General features: G+C 45.1%; 1 protein-coding gene across 2 annotated transcripts in view; it reads right to left on the bottom strand.

Annotated features, from left to right (window-relative positions):
- ANXA11 (annexin A11) overlaps window positions 1-19,813 on the bottom strand; it is a 158,484-nt gene that overhangs the window by 19,404 nt on the left and 119,267 nt on the right. For both annotated transcript variants that reach the window (XM_085604977.1, XM_085604986.1), the window contains exons 6-11: window positions 18,770-18,864; window positions 15,426-15,539; window positions 14,602-14,692; window positions 14,108-14,187; window positions 11,697-11,753; window positions 34-127 (exon numbers count right to left, since the gene is read on the bottom strand). In XM_085604977.1, coding sequence (XP_085461103.1) covers window positions 34-127; window positions 11,697-11,753; window positions 14,108-14,187; window positions 14,602-14,692; window positions 15,426-15,539; window positions 18,770-18,864 — 531 coding nt within the window. The remainder of the gene's footprint in view (window positions 1-33; window positions 128-11,696; window positions 11,754-14,107; window positions 14,188-14,601; window positions 14,693-15,425; window positions 15,540-18,769; window positions 18,865-19,813) is intronic.

Raw genomic sequence — 19,813 nt, 5'->3', positions numbered from 1 at the left:
TCCACACATATGGAAGGTGCATTTTTCACTCACCTGCTCTGAGATGGGTCCTGCTTCGGGCACACAGGATCGCATTAAACTTTGATTCATCTGTCCCCATGCGGTTCTCTCCTGCTGCATACAGTTGCTAAATAAATATCAAAGATAATTGATAACAAATGTGATGGATAGGAAGGATAAATGCTGCATACTCTACATGGAATGAGAACAGCCAAGGAGAGGAGTGTCGGAACATTTATTCTTAAAGCAGCTACCACCCCAACAACCGAACACCATCAGCACACAAAAGGATCCGTTATATTCCAAGCCCAAAACTATCCATATGACCCAATTCTACCTTCACAGTGTGAAGGGAGACTAGCCTACAACAATAAATGGGAATCACTTAAGTCATCGAACTGGTTAATGTAGGAAAGTATTGCTTTGTATGGGACCCAACTCCCAAGTCAAAGAAGGAAGGATTGATTGGGAAAGGATCAAAATAAAATACCTAAACTAATGCTCAACTACTCATAACCAATTTCTTTTGCATGTGGTATGGTATTGTTCAAAGCAAGTCTAGCAAAGAGAACTTTTTCTGAACCCTCTAGTTTTTGTTTACTGTGTGGGACCATACTCTACTCTGAAGGACATCAGACTTTTCAACTCTTATAAGTCGTGCACAGGGAAACTGGTAGAAGACCAACACATAGAGCCAACTTTCAGTGTTCTTCTCCCTTTCTGCATCCCCAAGCAGTTCCAATTGATAACCAATGTGGCAAACTCTCACCACACTTGCTCTGGACCTCATTTTGTGGGGGTTAGGTCACCAACACAGAACACGTTCCTCACCATAGTGACAACAGTTACTGGTAGTACACAATGTACCAACTCCAGACACGCGAGATGGCTCTGCAGGAAGTCCGAACACATCAGATAACCTTTTGCCCAGCATAAAATAGGGTGAAACTTGAATCTTGGGTGTGAAAATGTCTCAGCTATGCCTAGACCCTACCCCCAAAAGTGGGTTGGTCATAGGTAGGAATGGGGAGGCTGCTAAGGAAAACCAGTACAGTAACAACTTGTAGTAACTAAGTTCATACTCGAATAGCAACTATTCTTAAGGACTCGTGGGTAGGCATAACATTTTCCAAATCTGGCAGGTAAGACCAAGCACCATTGGTCAAACCAAAATTTACACTACAAGAGGGACAACAACCATCGCTTTTTCATTCAGTACTCATGTCAAGATAAAGAGATCTGCCCGATTCCGGAGACTATCTCAGAGATAATCAATATAGGACTAAGCAGCTTCCATTCCTAAAGTATGTGAAAAATCCTTAGGCATCCAGGTGGACAACTGAAAGCTTAGAGGAACTATAAATAAACGTAAGTGATGCAAGGATGGGTGAGGACCATGAATAGAAGGGGATACAAGTAGCTTATGCTGTTCAACAAGGCATATCGCAAAATGAAGGGACCACCATGAATGCTGCACAATAGAACCAGTGGGCCAAAATGTACATCGGGGTAAACATGTGCAAATCTAAACTTTTTAAGCAGAAAAAGTACTAAGGAATAGTCACATGACCCTCGCAGCAAAGAAGAGAAATATTCACAGTGAGATCAGTCTAGCCTGAAAGAGAAAACAAAAGCCACCAAAGTCCTTGGCCATAAGTAGAACAGGGAAAAAACAACAAGCAGCAGCAGGTATGCAGATTAAGTACTAATACAAATCGAAAGGGGAAGCCTCAGAAAGAGCTCTTGCAAAGATTAACATGTAGGTCTAGAGGTGTAACAAAGCAGGAAAACCAAACACGGGAATTGAAGGAAAGCTGAAGAATTGAAAAGGACAATTAAAATTCTTCAAATTCAAAGCAAGTTGTCAGAGTGAGAATTACCAACAAAGTATATGGAACCCCAAATTGAAAGATAAGGGTGACAATCATTGCATTCAATATGCAGTCCTCAATCGAAAGAAGAAACTTCTTCTCAGTCCCTGCTAGGAATAATATTCACTAGTTCAAACAAAAAAACTTTAGTCACCAGACAAAAGTGGGACTGATGGTAATTATGCAAACCAAAGCTTCTCGGAATCTAGAGGACAGGGTTACAAGAGAAGGAAAATAATTCTTATTCTCAGAAAAAAAAGTCTTTGACTCAGCCAGAAACACAAGCAGGAGAATCTAAGATTCGGGGGAAGAGAGCAGAATGTCAGAGGGTGACCCAAGGCACATAGCAGACTTCATCAGCTTTCCGAGACCATCCAAAGGACTAAGAAGAAAGTAGAAAATACTAGATAATCCTGTACTGTAACAGAACCCCTGGCAATAAATCATCCATTGTAACTGGAAAACCAAACGGGGTGACAACCTAACAATCCCTACAGAGGAGGTTCTCACAATAAAAAGGAAGACAGACTTGCCTCTGGATAGAAGCTCCACATGCTATTGATCCAGCTAGCAAGCCTACACGATGAGTTACCAGACCAAACTGAAAGATACTCAGCTGAGATACATCCATAACCCCTGCCAGAAGGCACAACTCACCTCTGGAGGAAGAAGATTCTGACATACGAGATTTCCATTAATGCTTTAACATTTGCGACTGCTGAGAGGTCTTTCATGTGTCCCTCATGGAGCAGACATTCCTTCCCCACTTTAGGAAGAAAGGAGTCATTAGGTCAAACTGGCTACCTTACCCGAGTTAAAGATTGGCTATGTGGCGACTCAAGCAATCTTAAGCTGTGAGGTGACCCCCAAAGGACCTCAACGTGCCAATGTGCTCTGAACTTGCAATTCACAGTCGTCACAACAAACAAGTCATAAATAAGGAATTTACCAGATTTCAGATACCTATTTTAGAAATTCTCTCTGTATGGGGATGGCTGCACTGCCATTCTCTAGAAGTAAGGGGCTATCTGTATCCTACGTACCAACCAGAAAAAGGATCAGCGGGCCACCCTTAGTGAAACTTTGAAAGCCTTTAGAAGAATGTGAAGAGACTAAAGCATATGCAAATGAAGTACTTTCCTGCCCCAACATGATTCTGGTATATTTGCTATTCGTATTTGGTAATTACAAAGTGCAAATTCGACATTTAGTACAGCATTGCCAAGCATGCGATATTCCATGGTTGACTCTTCCCTGTACTACTACAACCAAATTCCCTGTGAGAAGGAATATGCTACTTACCAGTATGCATCTGTTCTTGGCATGTAGAGCTGCAGAGTTGTACACTTAGCATAGATCGCCATCTGGTGTTGGGCCCGGATGTTTGCAATTTGTTTTTGTTCTTTGGACAGTCTTTGGAAGTCACGAGTTCGGTGACTCCTCCTTCGGTCCGTACTGCGCATGGGCTTCGGCTCCATCCTCAGATTGTTTTTCGCCAACAGGGAAATGATGGAGCGTAGTAATAACAGTGAGAAACCCATGTGTGTTGTATCTAAATAAGATGGACTGAAACGGATACAGGTAGCCGGGGAGGCGGTTGGGCGTGTACAACTCTGCAGCTCTACATGCCAAGAACAGATGCATACTGGTAAGTAGCATATTCCGTTCGAGGCATATGAGCTGCAGATTGTACACTTAGCATAGATTATATAGCAGTACCCAACCTTAGCGGCGACCACCGGTATCCGTTGCAGCGGTTTGAAAAAGTGTCTTTAGTACAGCCTGGCCCACACTAGCTTGCTGCCTGGAATGCACGTCTACACAGTAATGTTTTGTGAAGGTGTGCGGTGTTGACCATGTGGCTGCTTTGCAGATGTCATCTAAGGGTATGTTCCCTAGAAAAGCCATAGAAGCCCCTAACTTTCTAGTAGAGTGGGCTTTAGGTGGAACAGATAATGTTCTTTTTGCCTTTTGATAGCAAATTTGTATGCACTTTACAATCCACCTAGCTATCCCTGATTTAGAGATGGGGTTGCCTTTATGTGGTGGAGAGAAGGAAACACACAATTGTTTAGTTTTCCTGAAAGGTTGTGTCCTCTGTATGTAGTACAGTAAAGCCCTTTTAACATCGAGTGTGTGTAGGGCCCTTTCCGCAACAGATTGAGGTTGCGAGAAAAAGACAGGTAATTCGACCGATTGATTGAGATGGAAGGGGGAAATGACCTTGGGCAGGAACTTTGGATTTGAACGAAGTATCACTTTGCTGTGATGTATTTGTAAGAAAGGTTCCTGTATAGTGAACGCCTTGTATTTCACCAACCCTTCTAAGGGAAGTGATAGCTACGAGGAAAGCTGTTTTCCAGGTGAGGAACTGTAGCTCACATTTATGCATTGGTTCGAAGGGCGGACCCATTAGCCTTGTAAGAACTACATTTAGATTCCATACAGGGGAAGGTGGTGCCCTGGGAGGAATTACTCGTTTAAGACCTTCCATAAAGGCTTTAATAGCGGGCACTCTGAACAGTGATAAATGCTGTCTGTTTTGTAGATAAGCAGCAATCGCTGCTAGGTGTAGGCGTATGGAAGAATATGCCAGGTTATACCTGTGAAGATGGAGCAGATAGCATATGATGTGCTGTATGGATGCATCTAAAGGGTTGTTTGTATTGTTACGGCAGTAAATCACAAATCTCTTCCACTTTGCGGCATAGCATGCTCGAGTGGTAGGACGTTTGGCTTCCTTGATAATGTTCATGCAATCAGGGGGAAGGTTAAGGTACCCAAATTCTAAGATTTCAGGAGCCAGATCGCAAGGTTGAGCTGAGCTGGGTCCGGGTGCCTGATTTCTCCATGGTTCTGAGTTAGGAGGCATGGGGACAGGTGCAGTTTTTGATGTGGTACCACTGAGAGCTGTAGTAGTGTGGTGTACCACGGCTGCCTGGCCCATGTTGGAGCTACCAGAATGAGTGTGAGGGAGTGCTGTTGTAGCTTCCTTACCACTAATGGAATTAGCGGGAGAGGTGGAAAGGCGTATGCAAATTTGCCTGACCAGTTCATCCATATCGCATTGCCTTTGGACAATGGGTGTGGGTATATGGCGGCGAAGCTTGGGCATTTTTTGTTTTCGTGGGTGGCGAAGAGGTCTATTTGAGGATGCCCCCACTTTTGGAAGAATGGGCGAAGAACCTGTGGATGCAGTTCCCATTCGTGTAGTTGTTGCGTTTGTCTGCTGAGCAGATCTGCCATGGTGTTTTGTACGCCTGGAACATGCTGTGCCAGGAGAAAGATGTTTTGAGGAATTGCCCATCTCCATATGCTCTGGGCTAAGCGGGAGAGCTGGGGAGAGTGTGTCCCCCCCTGTTTTTGGATATAATACATTGCAGTCCTATTGTCTGTGCGAATGAGGACTGCTTTGGCCGAAATCTGTTTTTGAAAAGATTTTAGGGCTAGAAAGATCGCCAAGAGCTCCAGATGGTTGATGTGGAGCGACTTTTGCTGTGGCGTCCATAGACCTTGCATTGTGAGGTGCAAGAGGTGCGCTCCCCAGCCGGAGAGCGATGCGTCCGCTGTTAGAATCACCTGAGGAACCGGGTCCAGGAACGGCCGCCCTTTGGAAAGGTTTGTGGTGTTCCACCACTGCAGAGAGTGATGGGTGCGGCCGTCCACCAACACCAGATCCGTCAGCTGACCCTGGGCTTGGTTCCACTGTCGTGCTAGGCACTCTTGGAGTGGACGCATGTGGAGTCTTGCATGGGGCACTATGAAAATGCAAGATGCCATCATTCCTATGAGCTTCATAAACACTCTTGCTGGAAAAGAGTGTTGAGGAAGGAATGTTTTGCGCAAGGCTTGTATGCTTGCGATTCTGGCTGAGTTTGGATAGGCAATACCTTTGGAGGTGTCTATATTGGCCCGAGATATTGCTTTGTGTGAGATGGTAGGAGGTGGGACTTTTGGTAGTTCACCGTGAAGCCTAGCCGGTGGAGCAGTTGAATGGTGCTGTTGGTATGTTGCACACATTGGTTGTAGGACGCGGCTTTTATGAGCCAGTCGTCTAAGTAAGGGAAGATGTGAATATGTTGATGTCTGAGGTGTGCTGCTACAACTGCTAGGCATTTGGTAAACACCCGTGGTGCAGTGGTGACCCCGAAGGGGAGAACTGTGAACTGGTAATGTTGACTGTCCACCACAAACCTGAGGTACTTTCTGTGAGAAGGGTGTATTAGAATGTGAAAGTATGAGTCTTTCAGATCCAAGGTAGTAAGAAAGTCTCCCTGACAGAGGAGCGGGAGGACTTGTTGTAGGGTGACCATGTGGAAATGGTCTGAATGTATGTATGTATTTAGAGGCCGGAGGTCCAGAATGGGCCTCAGGGTCCCGTCTTTCTTCGGTATTAGGAAATACAGAGAGCAGACCCCTAGATTTTGCTGATTGACGGGGACCTGCTCTATAGCGTGTTTTTGGAGGAGGGAGAGCACCTCCTGTTTGAGCAGTGTGGAATGTTCTTGAGACATTGGACGGTGCCTTGGTGGGATATTGGGTGGGGTAGATGTTAGCTCGAGACAGTACCCTGACCGAATAATTTGGGTCACCCATTTGTCCGATGTTATAGACTCCCATGCGTGGATAAAGTTTTGTAGTCTGCCCCCGACCGGAGTGGGATGGTCTGGGGGGAGCGGAGGGAAGTCATTGTGCTGGCGGGGTGGCAGAACGGGTGGTGTTAGTTTTGCCCCTGCCCTTATTGTTGTTGCCTCTGTAACTACCCCTTTGGTAGCCCTTTGAAAAGGTATTTTGAGGAGGGGATTTGTAGGAGGTAGAGGCGCTATCGGTGGAGTAGCCTCTGCCTGTGCCACGAAAGGATGAGCGTCGAAAGGAGCGTTTAGGGGTTTGTGATTGCAATGCCCCCATAGACTTTGCTGTGTCTGTGTCCTTTTTCATCTTTTCTAATGCTTCGTCTACCTTTGGCCCGAAGAGATTTTGTTGGTCAAAGGGGTGATTTAGTATGGACGCCTGGACTTCAGGCTTGAACCCTGAGATCCTGAGCCAAGCATGACGACGAAGTAGGACACTGGTATTTATGGCTCTAGAAGCAGTGTCGGCTGCATCGAGGGCACACTTAATGGAGGTGTTAGTAATTAGTTTACCCTCCTGTATCAGGTCATGAGCTTTGCGTTTGTGTTTTTCTGGGAGGTGCTGTATAAGAGCCTCAAGCTCATCGTAGTGTGCTCTGTCATAGCGCGCAAGCAGCGCTTGTGTATTTGCAATGCGCCAAATGTTCGCGGCTTGTGAGGCGGTGCGTTTGCCAGACGCGTCTAGAAGTTTAGATTCCTTATCTGGCGGTGGGGCCTCTCCTGAGAACTGGGAGTTAGACCGCTTTCTAGCTGTGGACACAACTAGGGAATCTAAGGGAGCAGGGCCCTAAATGTATGTAGGGTCTGTGGGTGCCGCTTTATACTTTTTTTCTATTCTAGGGTTTAAGACCCTGGCCCTAACAGGGTCTTTGAACACCTCTGCAGCATGCTTGGTGACACCCTTAAGCATGGGCAAGATAGCTGTGGACTTGTCCTGAATGTCGAATGTTTCCAGTAAGAAGTCATCTTCCACTGGTTCACTATGCATTTCCACCCCATGGTAGTGTGCTGCTCTCTGCACTAAGTGGTGAAACCCTAATGAGTCCTCTGGGGGAGACGGCCTGGATGGGTATAGGTCGTCCTGAGGCACATCCGGTATGTCAGGGTTTTGGTAGTCTTCCCATGGGTCTGGGGTCCCCGGTGGAGTGGGGTCCATGGGGGCGTCCGCCGGGTCATAATCTGGATCCCCGTAATCCGGATCTGCGGACGGGGTCGGGGAATGTTGAGGCAAAGGTGGCGGAGACCTGGGAGGGGGAGGGGGTGGAAGAGGTGGAGGAGGGGGAGGAGGAGGTAGTGGGGAGGGCACTCTGAGAGGAGAAGTAGCAGAGTCCTTCCGCTTGGGCGGTGGAGAAGGAGCCGGTGTGTCAAGATGTCTTTTCTTGACAACTAAAGTCAATAGCCCAGTCTTTGGATCCTTAAATAAGGTCTTTTGTAAAGTATCTGGTGTAAAGAGGATTTTGATGGTTTGTCTGCGCCATGCTTTTTTGGAACCTCCGGTTTTTTCGGCGTCTAAGTAGTTTTCGGCGCCGGAGCGTCGGTGCCGAGGGATTTGTGTTTGTGTTTTGTCGGCACCGAGAGTCCAGGCTTCGGCACCGGTGGCTTCGGAGTCGAGCTGGGCGTCACTTTCTTCGGTGCCGGACGATGTTTATCGGCACCAGGCGTCGGCTGGCTCGAGCCCGAGCTGCCGTGAGACTTGTGAGGCTTCGACACCGGGCCCGAAGGTGGGGTGATAGAAGCTGTGTGCTTGGTTTTACCCAGGCCTGCAGGCGAGGGTGTAATCTGAGTCTCTTTGGTTTTGGGCGCGGGAGGGGGTAGAGTACTCACGACCCTCTGCGCCGGTGTGATGTCCTCCACGTCGGAGTCGTCGGCCTCGGAAGCGCTGACGACGTCTTCCTCCTGCTCGGTGTGTTGTTGCCCCGAAGCTCCGGTGTCGTCTCCGAAGATGTCCGGTGGAGCCGCGGTCGATGAGTGCGCCATGGTGCGTCGAGCTCTTCGATCCCGGATGGTCTTTTTGGAGCGAAAAGACTTACAGGCGGGGCAGTCTCTAGCCTCGTGTTCTGGGGAGAGGCAAAGGTTACACACCTGATGGAGGTCGGTGTGGGGAAATTTAGACCCACATTTTGGGCACTTTTTGAACGGAGTCCTTTCCATCGGCCGGGACCGGAGTCGAGGAGGGCCCGAAGGCCGGTGCCGATGTGCAGAATGGAGAAAAGTGCCACTTCGAGAGATGAAGATAGATGAAGAAACTCGAAGAATGAGGATTTTCCGTCGAGGCTGGAACCGTAGAAGTTCGAAGCCGGAGCACGAAGTATCACATCCGAGCCCGATGGCAGAAAAAAACAATCTGAGGATGGAGCCGAAGCCCATGCGCAGTACGGACCGAAGGAGGAGTCACCGAACTCGTGACTTCCAAAGACTGTCCAAAGAACAAAAACAAACTGCAAACATCCGGGCCCAACACCAGATGGCGATCTATGCTAAGTGTACAATCTGCAGCTCATATGCCTCGAACACAAGGTTACATCACAGCCCAGGTTCTGAATAAGCTTGTGGAGACATACTGACACTTATGGTTTGGAACCAAAGGGGTGAGTTAAGAACAAGGATTATAGATACAACCAGCTTGTATGACATGGCAGACTTTCACACAGAAGCAGTTGAATTGCATTTTCTGTTCCTCTCCTCTCACTCAACTTCACTACAACACTACTCTCTCCACCTTTCAGACTTTGTCTTTCTTTACAAAACTGTGAACTTTTCAGACAGACCTCTGATGTGCAGTTGCAGTGAATGTTCCAGTTTGGGTAGGGTATTTGAGATTATAAAATTAAAGCTACGGCAACCACAACTTCTAAACTGAATGTGCATTTGTCTCAAGGGAGAAACAGGCTGGGTATGCCAAGGATTCCGCACAAAACAATATATTGCAACCGCAACCCCCGGCCCTCCACCCCCCCACAGATCAAATAATATATAAATCTAGATCCAAAAGTCAAAGCGATTCGTATTGTTTGGCCATGCTGCTTAAAGGTGGCACTTTGTTTTTTTTACCCCCCGGTATGAGAGATTCAGATGCCAGTTTGAGAAAAGACTACCAACTATGCAAGTATGTACAGGAAAAACAAGTCAGACCTGCTTGGTATGAAGAGTTCTTTCCTGCTCAGAGTGGCTGGTTGTAACCTGCCATTTCCACTCAATCACCCTCTGCTGCTGAACTCACCCGGTATGCCGGCAAATGAGGTAACAGCTTCAAGGCTCCCAAGGGAAGCCATTATCTTTCCCTCCATCAGCGAGCTTTCAAAATAAGTGTGTTTGTAACCAACATACCACACCATTTATTAACCCACAACTTTTTCGAACATCGAGAAAAGCATTGAAAAAAAACACTCCCAGATGAATACAAAAAACAGACATTACCAGAAATCATAAAGATACTGCCATTGAAAACACAATTGAAGTGATTATTAATATATATTCCTCCAGATCCTTCAGGGCAATACAAATTGCGAAGTACAGATATTCACATGAACAGCCCCAACCCCTCTGCCCACCTACCCCTCCTCTCAAAGTTTATAGCATTAGGCCTGCTTTCTTCGCTAATAGTTTGGAAGCCTGGAACCTGGGCAGGACTGCAAAAATTTGAAACCTTTAAATTTTGTGTTTGTACTTCCCTAGAGTATCTTCTATTTACCCAGGCCCAGTCACACTCTTATGTACAACCAAAAATCTAAACCCTGTTCCCATAAGCTTTTTCCTGCCATGTATGGTTGGAGCATGGTCTAAGCTACCCGGGGGGGGGGGAGAGGAGTAGAGAGTGTTATGAATGAGTAGAGAGCAAGGACTGAAAGTGTTTTAACTACTGCAGTCCTAGTGTTGCACTTTCCAAACAGTCTGGAGACTAGATTTCATAGTTCCAAAGATTCTGGAGGTGAAGTGTGTGGGGGGGGGGGGGGCACGTATGGAGTAGAGCAGGACAAGGCTTCCAGCAAATAACTAACAGACTGCCCTGCTCAAAATCTCCATCTCTGCTGGCAGTTGCACCCAGAGGGTAATGTTAGTTGGGGGTTTTGGCATTATTTGTGCACAATCTGCCATTGGTGTGGATTTGCAGTTCCATTGATAGTCCAAGAAACACTTTCCCAGAGTTCTGAGGTTTTTTATTGCATTAAGGTTCTAATTCTACTCACAATATTGTGCTAACAGAAGCGTGAATACGTACGCTCTCTGGTTAGATGAATGTTTGAACTATCGTGATTTATGGGTGAATGTTCTTAATTCATGTTGATGGGCAACCGAAGGGCTACACCAGATCATTAACACAGCTCCTAGGCTGGTACACATGCATATTGTGGCCAAAGCACATATGACTTACAAGAGACCTGCAAGATAACCAAAGTAGCGACCCCACAATTCTCTTTTGGATAGCCAACAATTATGCTTTAGCTATGATGGAATGAGCATGAAGTTGCAGAGGACAATGGGCCTCCTTATGTCGTAAGCTTGGGTGATGCACAAGACTATCCACCAGGCGATAGTATCTTTGGCTGCCACAGGTGGTAAAGATGATCAGACTTCCTAATGGTAGTCATTTGTTCCAGCAGTACTTCAGAGCCCTGAGAAAACTCGAATTGTGTGCAGCTTCATTAGGATAGGATAAATTAGTCTTTGGTAGTAAACCAGAACACTAAATCCTGGTTGTTGTCTTAGAACCAATGTGAGCTTTTGGAAAACAGAATAGGATCTTAGGACTAGAAAGCTCCCAAGTGTGTCTTCATACTAGGCGAGGACACGGGGTGTAAGTTGGATTATTGGAGTCAAGGTCGCAAGATACGATGGGTTCAGACCATTAGTTCATTGAAGTGATGAGGACTAATTAAAGGGTTTCCTGTGGAGCAGAGAAGAGGACGAAGAAAATGGAAAATACCATCAAAGTAACTCCTGATTGCTTAAATTTTACTCATCTAATAAATTCAGTCAAGCTCATAAAATGTAGCAAACCTAAATCTAAAAAAGGACTAGGGCATCACAGAACGTTATAGCAGTGGACCCACGGCCAGCAACCATCTTTTAAACATAGTATCCCGAGGCGGTTTAGGGATGGTCAATCATTAACACAGTTTAATAAAGATTTAGTTTTAAAACTCATCTATAACTTCCATAGACACATCCGCGACTAAAGTCTGGTCTCACTAACCTGGACATCTTGTTTCACCAATGACATATCAACGGTTGTGCTTTCATCACGGTTGCCCTAAAAAGATGTAAATAAATGCAACAAATTACAAACATTTTTTTTCAACTGCATCTAGCCAACAATACGAACGAAATAACACACCCACACAGACAAACCACTGAAGCAACAAGTGGCAGCTTTTCAGCTTATGCAATTAGTGGAAATGAAAATATTTACAAATCTGCAAATCTCCAGATAGTACCATTGTACTAAACACCCTTCTTATAAAATACAACAGTCCTTTTAGAAAACCGGCGAGATAATTTAATATTTCAAGGACAGAAGGATTGTAAAATCAGAACCTACTAGATTTCCTTTTCACAACTGTGTTGCAGGCGCTCATGCAATTAACTTGTTGCATTATTTTTACTAGAGCGACTTCTAGTGAAAGGTTTGAGCAAAGGGGAGACCTGCCTTCATGATATAGATGTGGTTACAAAGATAGTCACGTGATGCACATGTGTATATGGTGCTGCCTACTTTTACATACTAGAACCAGTTCAGTCTCCAGCTGCCTCTTTCCTATAAGATCATAATTACTTTTCCACATTCATTACCTAACTTGCTGTTATTAATTCTTTCGGAAGGTTTCTTAATGTAGAAACAAATTCCAACCCGAAGACTAGCCTCAATTATCTATTGTAAAATGGCCATGAAAAAATGGTAAGGCAAAAATAAAACATGGAAACATGCAAAATGAACTGTACTGCCCATAACAGATGATTAACTTTGCCAGGAAACAAGTCTTCTGTATTTTGGAAAACGTGCTTGATCACAGAGGTATTTTGATATATCTTAGTTTATTATTGGGCCGCGTGCCCTTTCATCAGTCTCTCCATTAAAGTGAATCTTCTAATTGCATTTTTTTTTTTAAATGACAAAATCCCCTTTACTAATTTTCTTCTTCTGATTCATCTAAATGTTTCCTTCAGATCACCACTAGCAAACTGTGCAGATTTAAGTCCTTACTTAATGACACCAGGATTTCTAGTGCAGACCTTCGCCAGCGGACGGTCTCTAATTTTATTTTTCTGGAGATCTGGGCTTTAACAGTGCATGTAATACTCCTGAGTCGAACTCTGAAACAGGACAATACAGTAGACATGACCAAGTCAATAACTTCTACACTGGAAGCACAACTTACTGTTTCCCTCGCACTCCAACATCCTTCAGGTTGTGTCACCCAGTACTCTATCTAGCTATCATGCCCAGGCGGTGTTTTTAAAAAAAGTAGCACCACCCAAAACCTCTAGAGGTCCTGCCGATGTTAAGGAAGTTAGGCTTCAAGTGTTCCACATCAGTACTAACAGCAGGGCTTTAAGTGGGCCGGGTCTCACCGGTGCGGAGCACCAGCAGTTTTTTTTCAAGGGGGCCTCGAAACTGGTCTCTATCAGGCTCCGTTTTGTGCCCTGGCACAGGCGGTCCGTTTTCTTCTGGACTGCAGTGACAGCAGGCACATCTATGTGCGCTGCTCACTTCTCACTAGTGGAGAAGTTACGGCATGACGTCATGCCAGGTGAGCGTTGTAGGGAAGGGAAATTCTTGAAAGAGTCATTTTCTCTCTGGATTTCCCTTCTCTTTTTGGAACTAAGGAGCAGCAACATTGTCGTGGTGTTACCAGGGCTTTAAGTCGAAGATTTTCTAATATTATATACAAGCCATAGTTGTGATTTTATTTATCTTATGCAACTAACAACCATTGACAAAGCCAGTAGTCATGATGTGTTGTAGGAATGATGTTACTGAAGTCTGGCGGCACAGTATGCTAAGCACAGATTTTTAGCTTACGTGTTTTTAAACCACGCCCTTAATTACATTGGCAAAAGACACACAATTGACGGACGGAATGCAGAACAAATCAAAACATTCTCACCTAGTCAAGAGATCTGGATTAAATCCATCATTCTTTTGCTCACCATGCCAGTTTAGACCTGGACATATGCAAATCAGTCCCTTGCTCACTTTGCCACTGGATTCAAGATAGCCTGGCTGATGAGGGTTATGAACCCGAAACTGGCCCCAGGATGCTAGTTTCCGGTCCAGGGAAGACATGGCTTGGCAGTTCGGGCTGGACTGTTCCCATGAGGCACAGGGTCAGACTGATTTGCATATGGCCATGTCTGAACCGGGGTGGTGGAGTGAGCTAAATAATGATGATGGATTAAACCCAGATCAGTTGAATGGGGGTGAGTGTTTGATTTGCTCAAATGCTCCGTCCATCATCCCCTTTGGTATTGCTTAATTACATTGGCAACGCCCCTTTGAGACACAACCTAGTTTTTTCATCCCACTTAAAGCCCCGACTAACAGATGTTGTACATTTCACCACAGGTAACAGACAATCCAATATCCACATGCCTCTCCCTCCATACCTGAGCGAGTGAGATGAGAAGCCGCTGGAAGTGTCCTGAGGTTTCGCTTTTGATGGACTGCTCAAGAGTCTTCTTATACTCTGCAAGTCAGACAAACACCACACTTTAGTTACACATACACCAACTGCAAGAAGCTCGAGAGTTGCAAAAAAGAAAACATGCTGCTACGAATGCTGCATGACAAAGGGACAGGTAAAAAAACACAAGTATCACGAAAGCCAAATATAGGGATGAGTGAAGCCGTGGGGAATGTTACAGAGAGAAGTGGAGGGCAAGGGTGAACAGGAGGAACAGGAAAGAGGAAACAGCAATGCTAAATAGAGAGGCGAGGGAAAGATGAGTTTCTGAACAGAAAAATGAAGACTGTATAGGACCATAAAAAACTATGTAAATCACATTAGGCGCCCATTCCCTCCTGCCTGCGACTAGCAGAACCACCCATAGTCATGTGCCAGTTGTAGACACCAGGTCCCCCAGTTGGTGCGGATGATCACCTTGTTTGAAGAGTCTGTTGATTTCATGAATTTCTGCGTTGCTGCGAGAGGAGAGGATCTCAATGATGCAAGCTTCATCTGTGCCGGCACCCTGAAAAGGAAAGATTGACAGTAAGAGTGCAGAATGAGCAAGGCAAAAATGTAAGTACTTTTAAGTAGTGCTCATAATCAACTCCTCTGCTTCAATGCTATATACAGAATTACTCCCATGCAACAGAGCTGATACTCATTTTATCAGAACTGAGCTTAGTTGAGGTTTGATCATATTAACTACAGATTCCATAAAGGTTTATGCAGATGGTGCATTAGCAGATTAACTACCCGACTGACTGTTAGTAATGAACTTCTGAGCATATTATTTTCACACATGTTTTATGTCAATAACTAGTGAAGTTATGATAGTTGGGGGCCCCCTCCAATGACTGACATACTGCAGATGAGACGGGAGATTGGCCTGCTGTTAGTGGAGATTGAGCTGAAAGTGGTTAAACACACGGTCGATCAACATGGCTTAAGCAGAAAATCCAGCTGGATTAGGGTTGGACAGTGAAGATAACAATCACTTCGGCATCAGTGAGCACGGACCCAAAGCCAAAGAACTGAAGACCCAGTCAAGCTTAGGCAATTGGATTCTGAATAGCAAACTGTAAAAAAAGGGTTGCTGCTGGAAGTCAGAATTAGTCTAGAATGTAATTGATAAAATGCACAGAGTTCACACAAATAGGCTTTGAGCCCACCTTTCTGTTTTCATTTTTTTCGAAACACGAATGCATCAATTCTCATTGTGATATAGAAAAGACAGCAAATGCACTTCCAAAACAAACCTTCATGGCTTCTTTAATTTCCGTAACGTCGTAGATGGGGGGAGACTTCAACATCGCCAGGATTGCCTTCTCGAAGTTGCCAGAGATCTCGGATTTTAAATCCTTAATCAGATCCTGTATTGAAAAAGAATGAGAAGTATGAGCAATAGACAAATGCACTAAAGGCAGTGCCCTGTCTCACCAGAGCTTTTTTGGTTTCACTAGCTGCTTACCAAGCAGATCAAATTAAAATGGGGAACATTCCAAGATATAAAAGAAAAAGTTAACATATCGCAAAACAGCCAACTCGAGGAAATGAGGGGACAGAAAAAAAGGAAATGGGGTGACAGCACAAGGCACTTACAACACAAATATGCGTGTACCATATTTGCCTCTTGCTCTGCACATTCCAATTAAACTTCTGTTTCCTGGATGGGAAACAGAACACGCACAGGGATATTAGAACAAGCATTGGCATAGCCAATAGGTCTCGCCTTTGGGACCTTATAAGTATTTAGTTATGCAGCACAATATCCTTACTGCAACAACATTAACTGTTGTATGGCTAAACACTTATAAGGTCCCAAAGGCGAGACCTATTGGCTATGCCAATGCTTGTTTTGCTCTGTCTCCCTGTGCGCTTGTAGCTCCCTCTTTATCTAATGGCTTGCCCTATTCCAGTGGACACGCAGCGTATTGGCCCAAAGGTACTAATCGGTCCATGGCTTATTCTTCGCGCAATAGGTGAACAGTGGGCGCTTCCTTGGCCAGGAATGAACACAACACAAAAATGCACAGCAACGCGAAAGCAGCTTCACTTCAATGAAAAAAATGACTACACCAAGTAATAAAGAAGAGAGTGTAACGCGCAAGGATGTTACATTACAGAAGGACACATTCATTCATTTTTTTTAGGCACCGAGATATTAAGTGATTTGCCCAGGATCATAGGATGTTGAGCCGACACGAGACTGGAAGCAGGTTCCCCGGGTCCTCAGGCAGCAGCTCTGCCCATTGTCTGCCCTTGAAGACTGACGGTGGCGCAGAGGAGCAGCGCGAGTCTCATAGCAGCGCCTCAGATGCACCCAAAGGCAGTTTTCATCCAACTTTCATTTGGAGCCCTTTCTCCGATAAAGCCTCTTTTGTCGGAAGTCCGCAGCAAGGAGCAGACAAGAACTTTGGCAGCAAAAGCCCAAATGAAGAAAAACGTAAAATGGGTCTTAAAAAATGCATCTCTTTTTTTCCCTGAAAATGCAACAGGATTTCATTGAAATATATGATTTGTGGCCCCTAACCTAGCTTTCCAATGTGGCATTTGTTTAAATATCTGTAGAGCCGAGGGGGTAAGCACCAAACGTTGTACGACATTTGCACCGCAGGTATCCTGCTCATTACGGGTACTCCCTCTGCGTGGATTTAAAGATAGAAATAGCGCCAAGACGCCAGTGTGGCACTAACCTGCGATCAATTTTATAACACAGCCCTATGACTTTTGAGATAGTGCAATGAAGCGTTATACTGTGTTTTTGTACAATGCTTTCACTTAACTTGCCCTGTGAGAGCACCATGTCGGTGGCTGCCCTGCGACTTGAAAGAGTTCGAACATGATGTCAGAGGGAGCATGGCTATGGAGGAGAGAGGTGATATTTATTTGTTTTTTATGTATGCTATTATATAGCGTGTCCTGCGCCGGAAAACATTGAGGCGCGTTACATGCACACCAGTTACATTACAGAAGGACACATTCATTCGTTTTTTTAGGCACCAAGATATTAAGTGATTTGCACAGGATCAAAGGATGTTGAGCCGACGCGGAGACTGGAAGCGGGTTCCCTGGGTTCTCAGGCGGCAGCTCTGCCCATTGTCTGCCCTTGAAGGCGGACGGTGGTACGGAGGAGCAGAGTGAGCCTCACAGCAGCACCTCAGACGCACCTGAAGGCAGTTTTCATCCAACTTTCATTCAGAGCCCTTGCTCTGATAAAGCCTCTTTTGTCGGAAGTCTGCAGCAAGGCGCAGACAAGTACTTTGGCAGCAAAAGCCCAAATAAAGAACAAGCGTGGCTACGCGGCCGCGAAAGGAATGCAAGGTATGGAGCTGGCACCCGGCCATGGTGCTGCTCGCACAACTTGCCGGTGAGAGCACAAGAGAGGAAAGCCTGATGGCGCCTGTGCGAGAGGAAAGCCAGATGGCAACTGTGCACGTAACCGCACGCTCTAGGCCACAAAAAAAAAAAAAAAAAGCTGTGGTCGGCTTTATAAAGCCCACTCACTAAATGTCTCGCCAAAGCAGCGCATGCGCTGCCTCAGGCGAGACCTAAAAATGGATACATGCTGCTTAGGAGTATAAATGGACTAGTGCTTTCCCAGTCCTGATGAACAAATCATCTAGTGCTGGTTAAGGGCTAAACCTGTATGAATTCAAAAACAGAAGCAAGTGACCTAATGCTTGATCTCACAAAAGCATATCAGAACTCGTACAAATGCGTAGCAAAGCATATACTCAAGCATGAGAGCACATCGGGGGGGGGGGGGGGGGGGAATGAAAAAATAAAATCAGTCTTTGCAGCACAGACCTAAATAATGCTGTGTACATAGAATCAGGTGAAGAAACATGGGTATTAAAAGTGCAGTGTTGCAACTGGGGTCTAGCCATGCTGCAACCAGGAAATATTCAAAGGAGACGTGCACTCGTTGACTCATACCGACATGTACAGGACATTTAGCCTGTTAAGGTCCTGCACTTCCCCTAAGGTTCAGTTTCCCACCCCAGTGTTTTGTAGGCTTAGAATAAGGGGGCACGTCAACCACTGTGTAGGCTGTCTAATGCAGGCATCCACTAACTAGGATTCAAAGACTCCAGAGACACCCATGCTCTCATGTTGAATGCCTGCCCATTAGAGCATTGATTTCAGGCCCAGCACCGAGGCTGAACAGTTTTATTTATTAATCTAAAAGTATGCAGATTTGAAAGGTATACAATGCATGACGAAGTATTTATGAGTCATTTCAGAAGTTCGAATATAATAGTTCCTGTCTGGAGTGCTATATTATCATTGCACTTGGATTGTATGACTTCAAATATGAAGATTTAAAATAAAAATAAAAATTAAAAAAAAGAAACTAAAGGCATGCTGCATTAGAGATCGACTTGTCCTGCTGTGCTAAATTCTACTGTAGTCATGCTGCTCACTCAATTTTCAGGAACATCCAATATACACCTAAGGAATGCACATGCCAGAACACTGGTTTGACAACCAATATGTACAAACTATACATACACACGCATAAAAATACTAAACAAGTATAATAGGTGCACAGTTACACGCTTTGTCGGAAGCGGGCTATTACTTTTCCCCAAACATGTACCTTTCCGTATGCTGTTTTAAAGGCGAGGGCAATCTGCAGCCTTTGCTTGTTGGAGCGATTTCCAAGACATTCAATAATGGCGTTTTCATCAGTTCCTGGGAATTGAAAGCAGAGAAACATCAGTGAATCAATATTCATAGTCTATACCATTTTACACGAACCCCCCCCCCCCTTCCACTCGAGGCTCAACAGTCACTATTCACCATTCTGCATTGACAAAGCTCGGCTGTCTCAGGAAAAATGTGTCCAACCTCTCCTATTTAATCTCAGGTGCAATCTCGCATCATATCATTCTGCAGGTGCTCTCCATCTGTCCGGAGAGTATACGTCCTGTGCCACCCACATATACAGATTGAGTTTGAGACCCTCCTGGGGGTAAACGCCGCCCCCCCCACCCACCAGAAGGGAAGTACTGCATCGTGCCACTGGCTATTTGCATGCAAACCTCATTAGAGGGGCTTTTTCCTGCAGTGCAGAAGGATAGCAGGTGCTGCTTTGCTGAATGTGTTGCAAGTGCAAATTTTATGAGGAGAGAATCTTAGAAAATGGAGTAAGATTTTGCTGTTCTTTGAAAACATTCAAGAAAACACACTACTGCTAGTTTAAACCTGTAGTGAATTCACTTGATTTCTCTGGTCATACATTCCACCTTTTTTCTGCCAAGCCCCATGAAATTGCTGTGCAGATTCATTTTGTTTTATAGACGCAATCTCAGCAGCTTCTTGTACGCCCGGTAGCTCACAAACAGCCCCAGGGATTCATTATTTTCACCCCAGAGGGAACAAAAGTTCTCAGGCCGACAACAACAACATAGTAATTTAGAGAGCGTGAAGAAGCTCATTGGTTCCACACCCAAGCAGAACAATAATAGAACGCATGTGAGTCGTATATCCATTACACAGTGCCAACTGTGTAGTTATAGTTAGGTCAGAATTTCAATCGAATTTTTTTTTTCCTTTTGCCAACAACTCCGCCACCATTGACAACTCACCCCCCCCCCCCCCCCCAAAAAAAGTTAATCTAGTTTGGTTGTTTCATGAAAGT

The sequence above is a fragment of the Triturus cristatus genome, chromosome 1_2 (assembly GCF_964204655.1).
Source record: "Triturus cristatus chromosome 1_2, aTriCri1.1, whole genome shotgun sequence".
NCBI lineage: Eukaryota > Metazoa > Chordata > Amphibia > Caudata > Salamandridae > Triturus > Triturus cristatus.
Note: the sequence above shows the minus strand (reverse complement) of the source record. Positions and strands in the feature narration are given on the sequence as shown.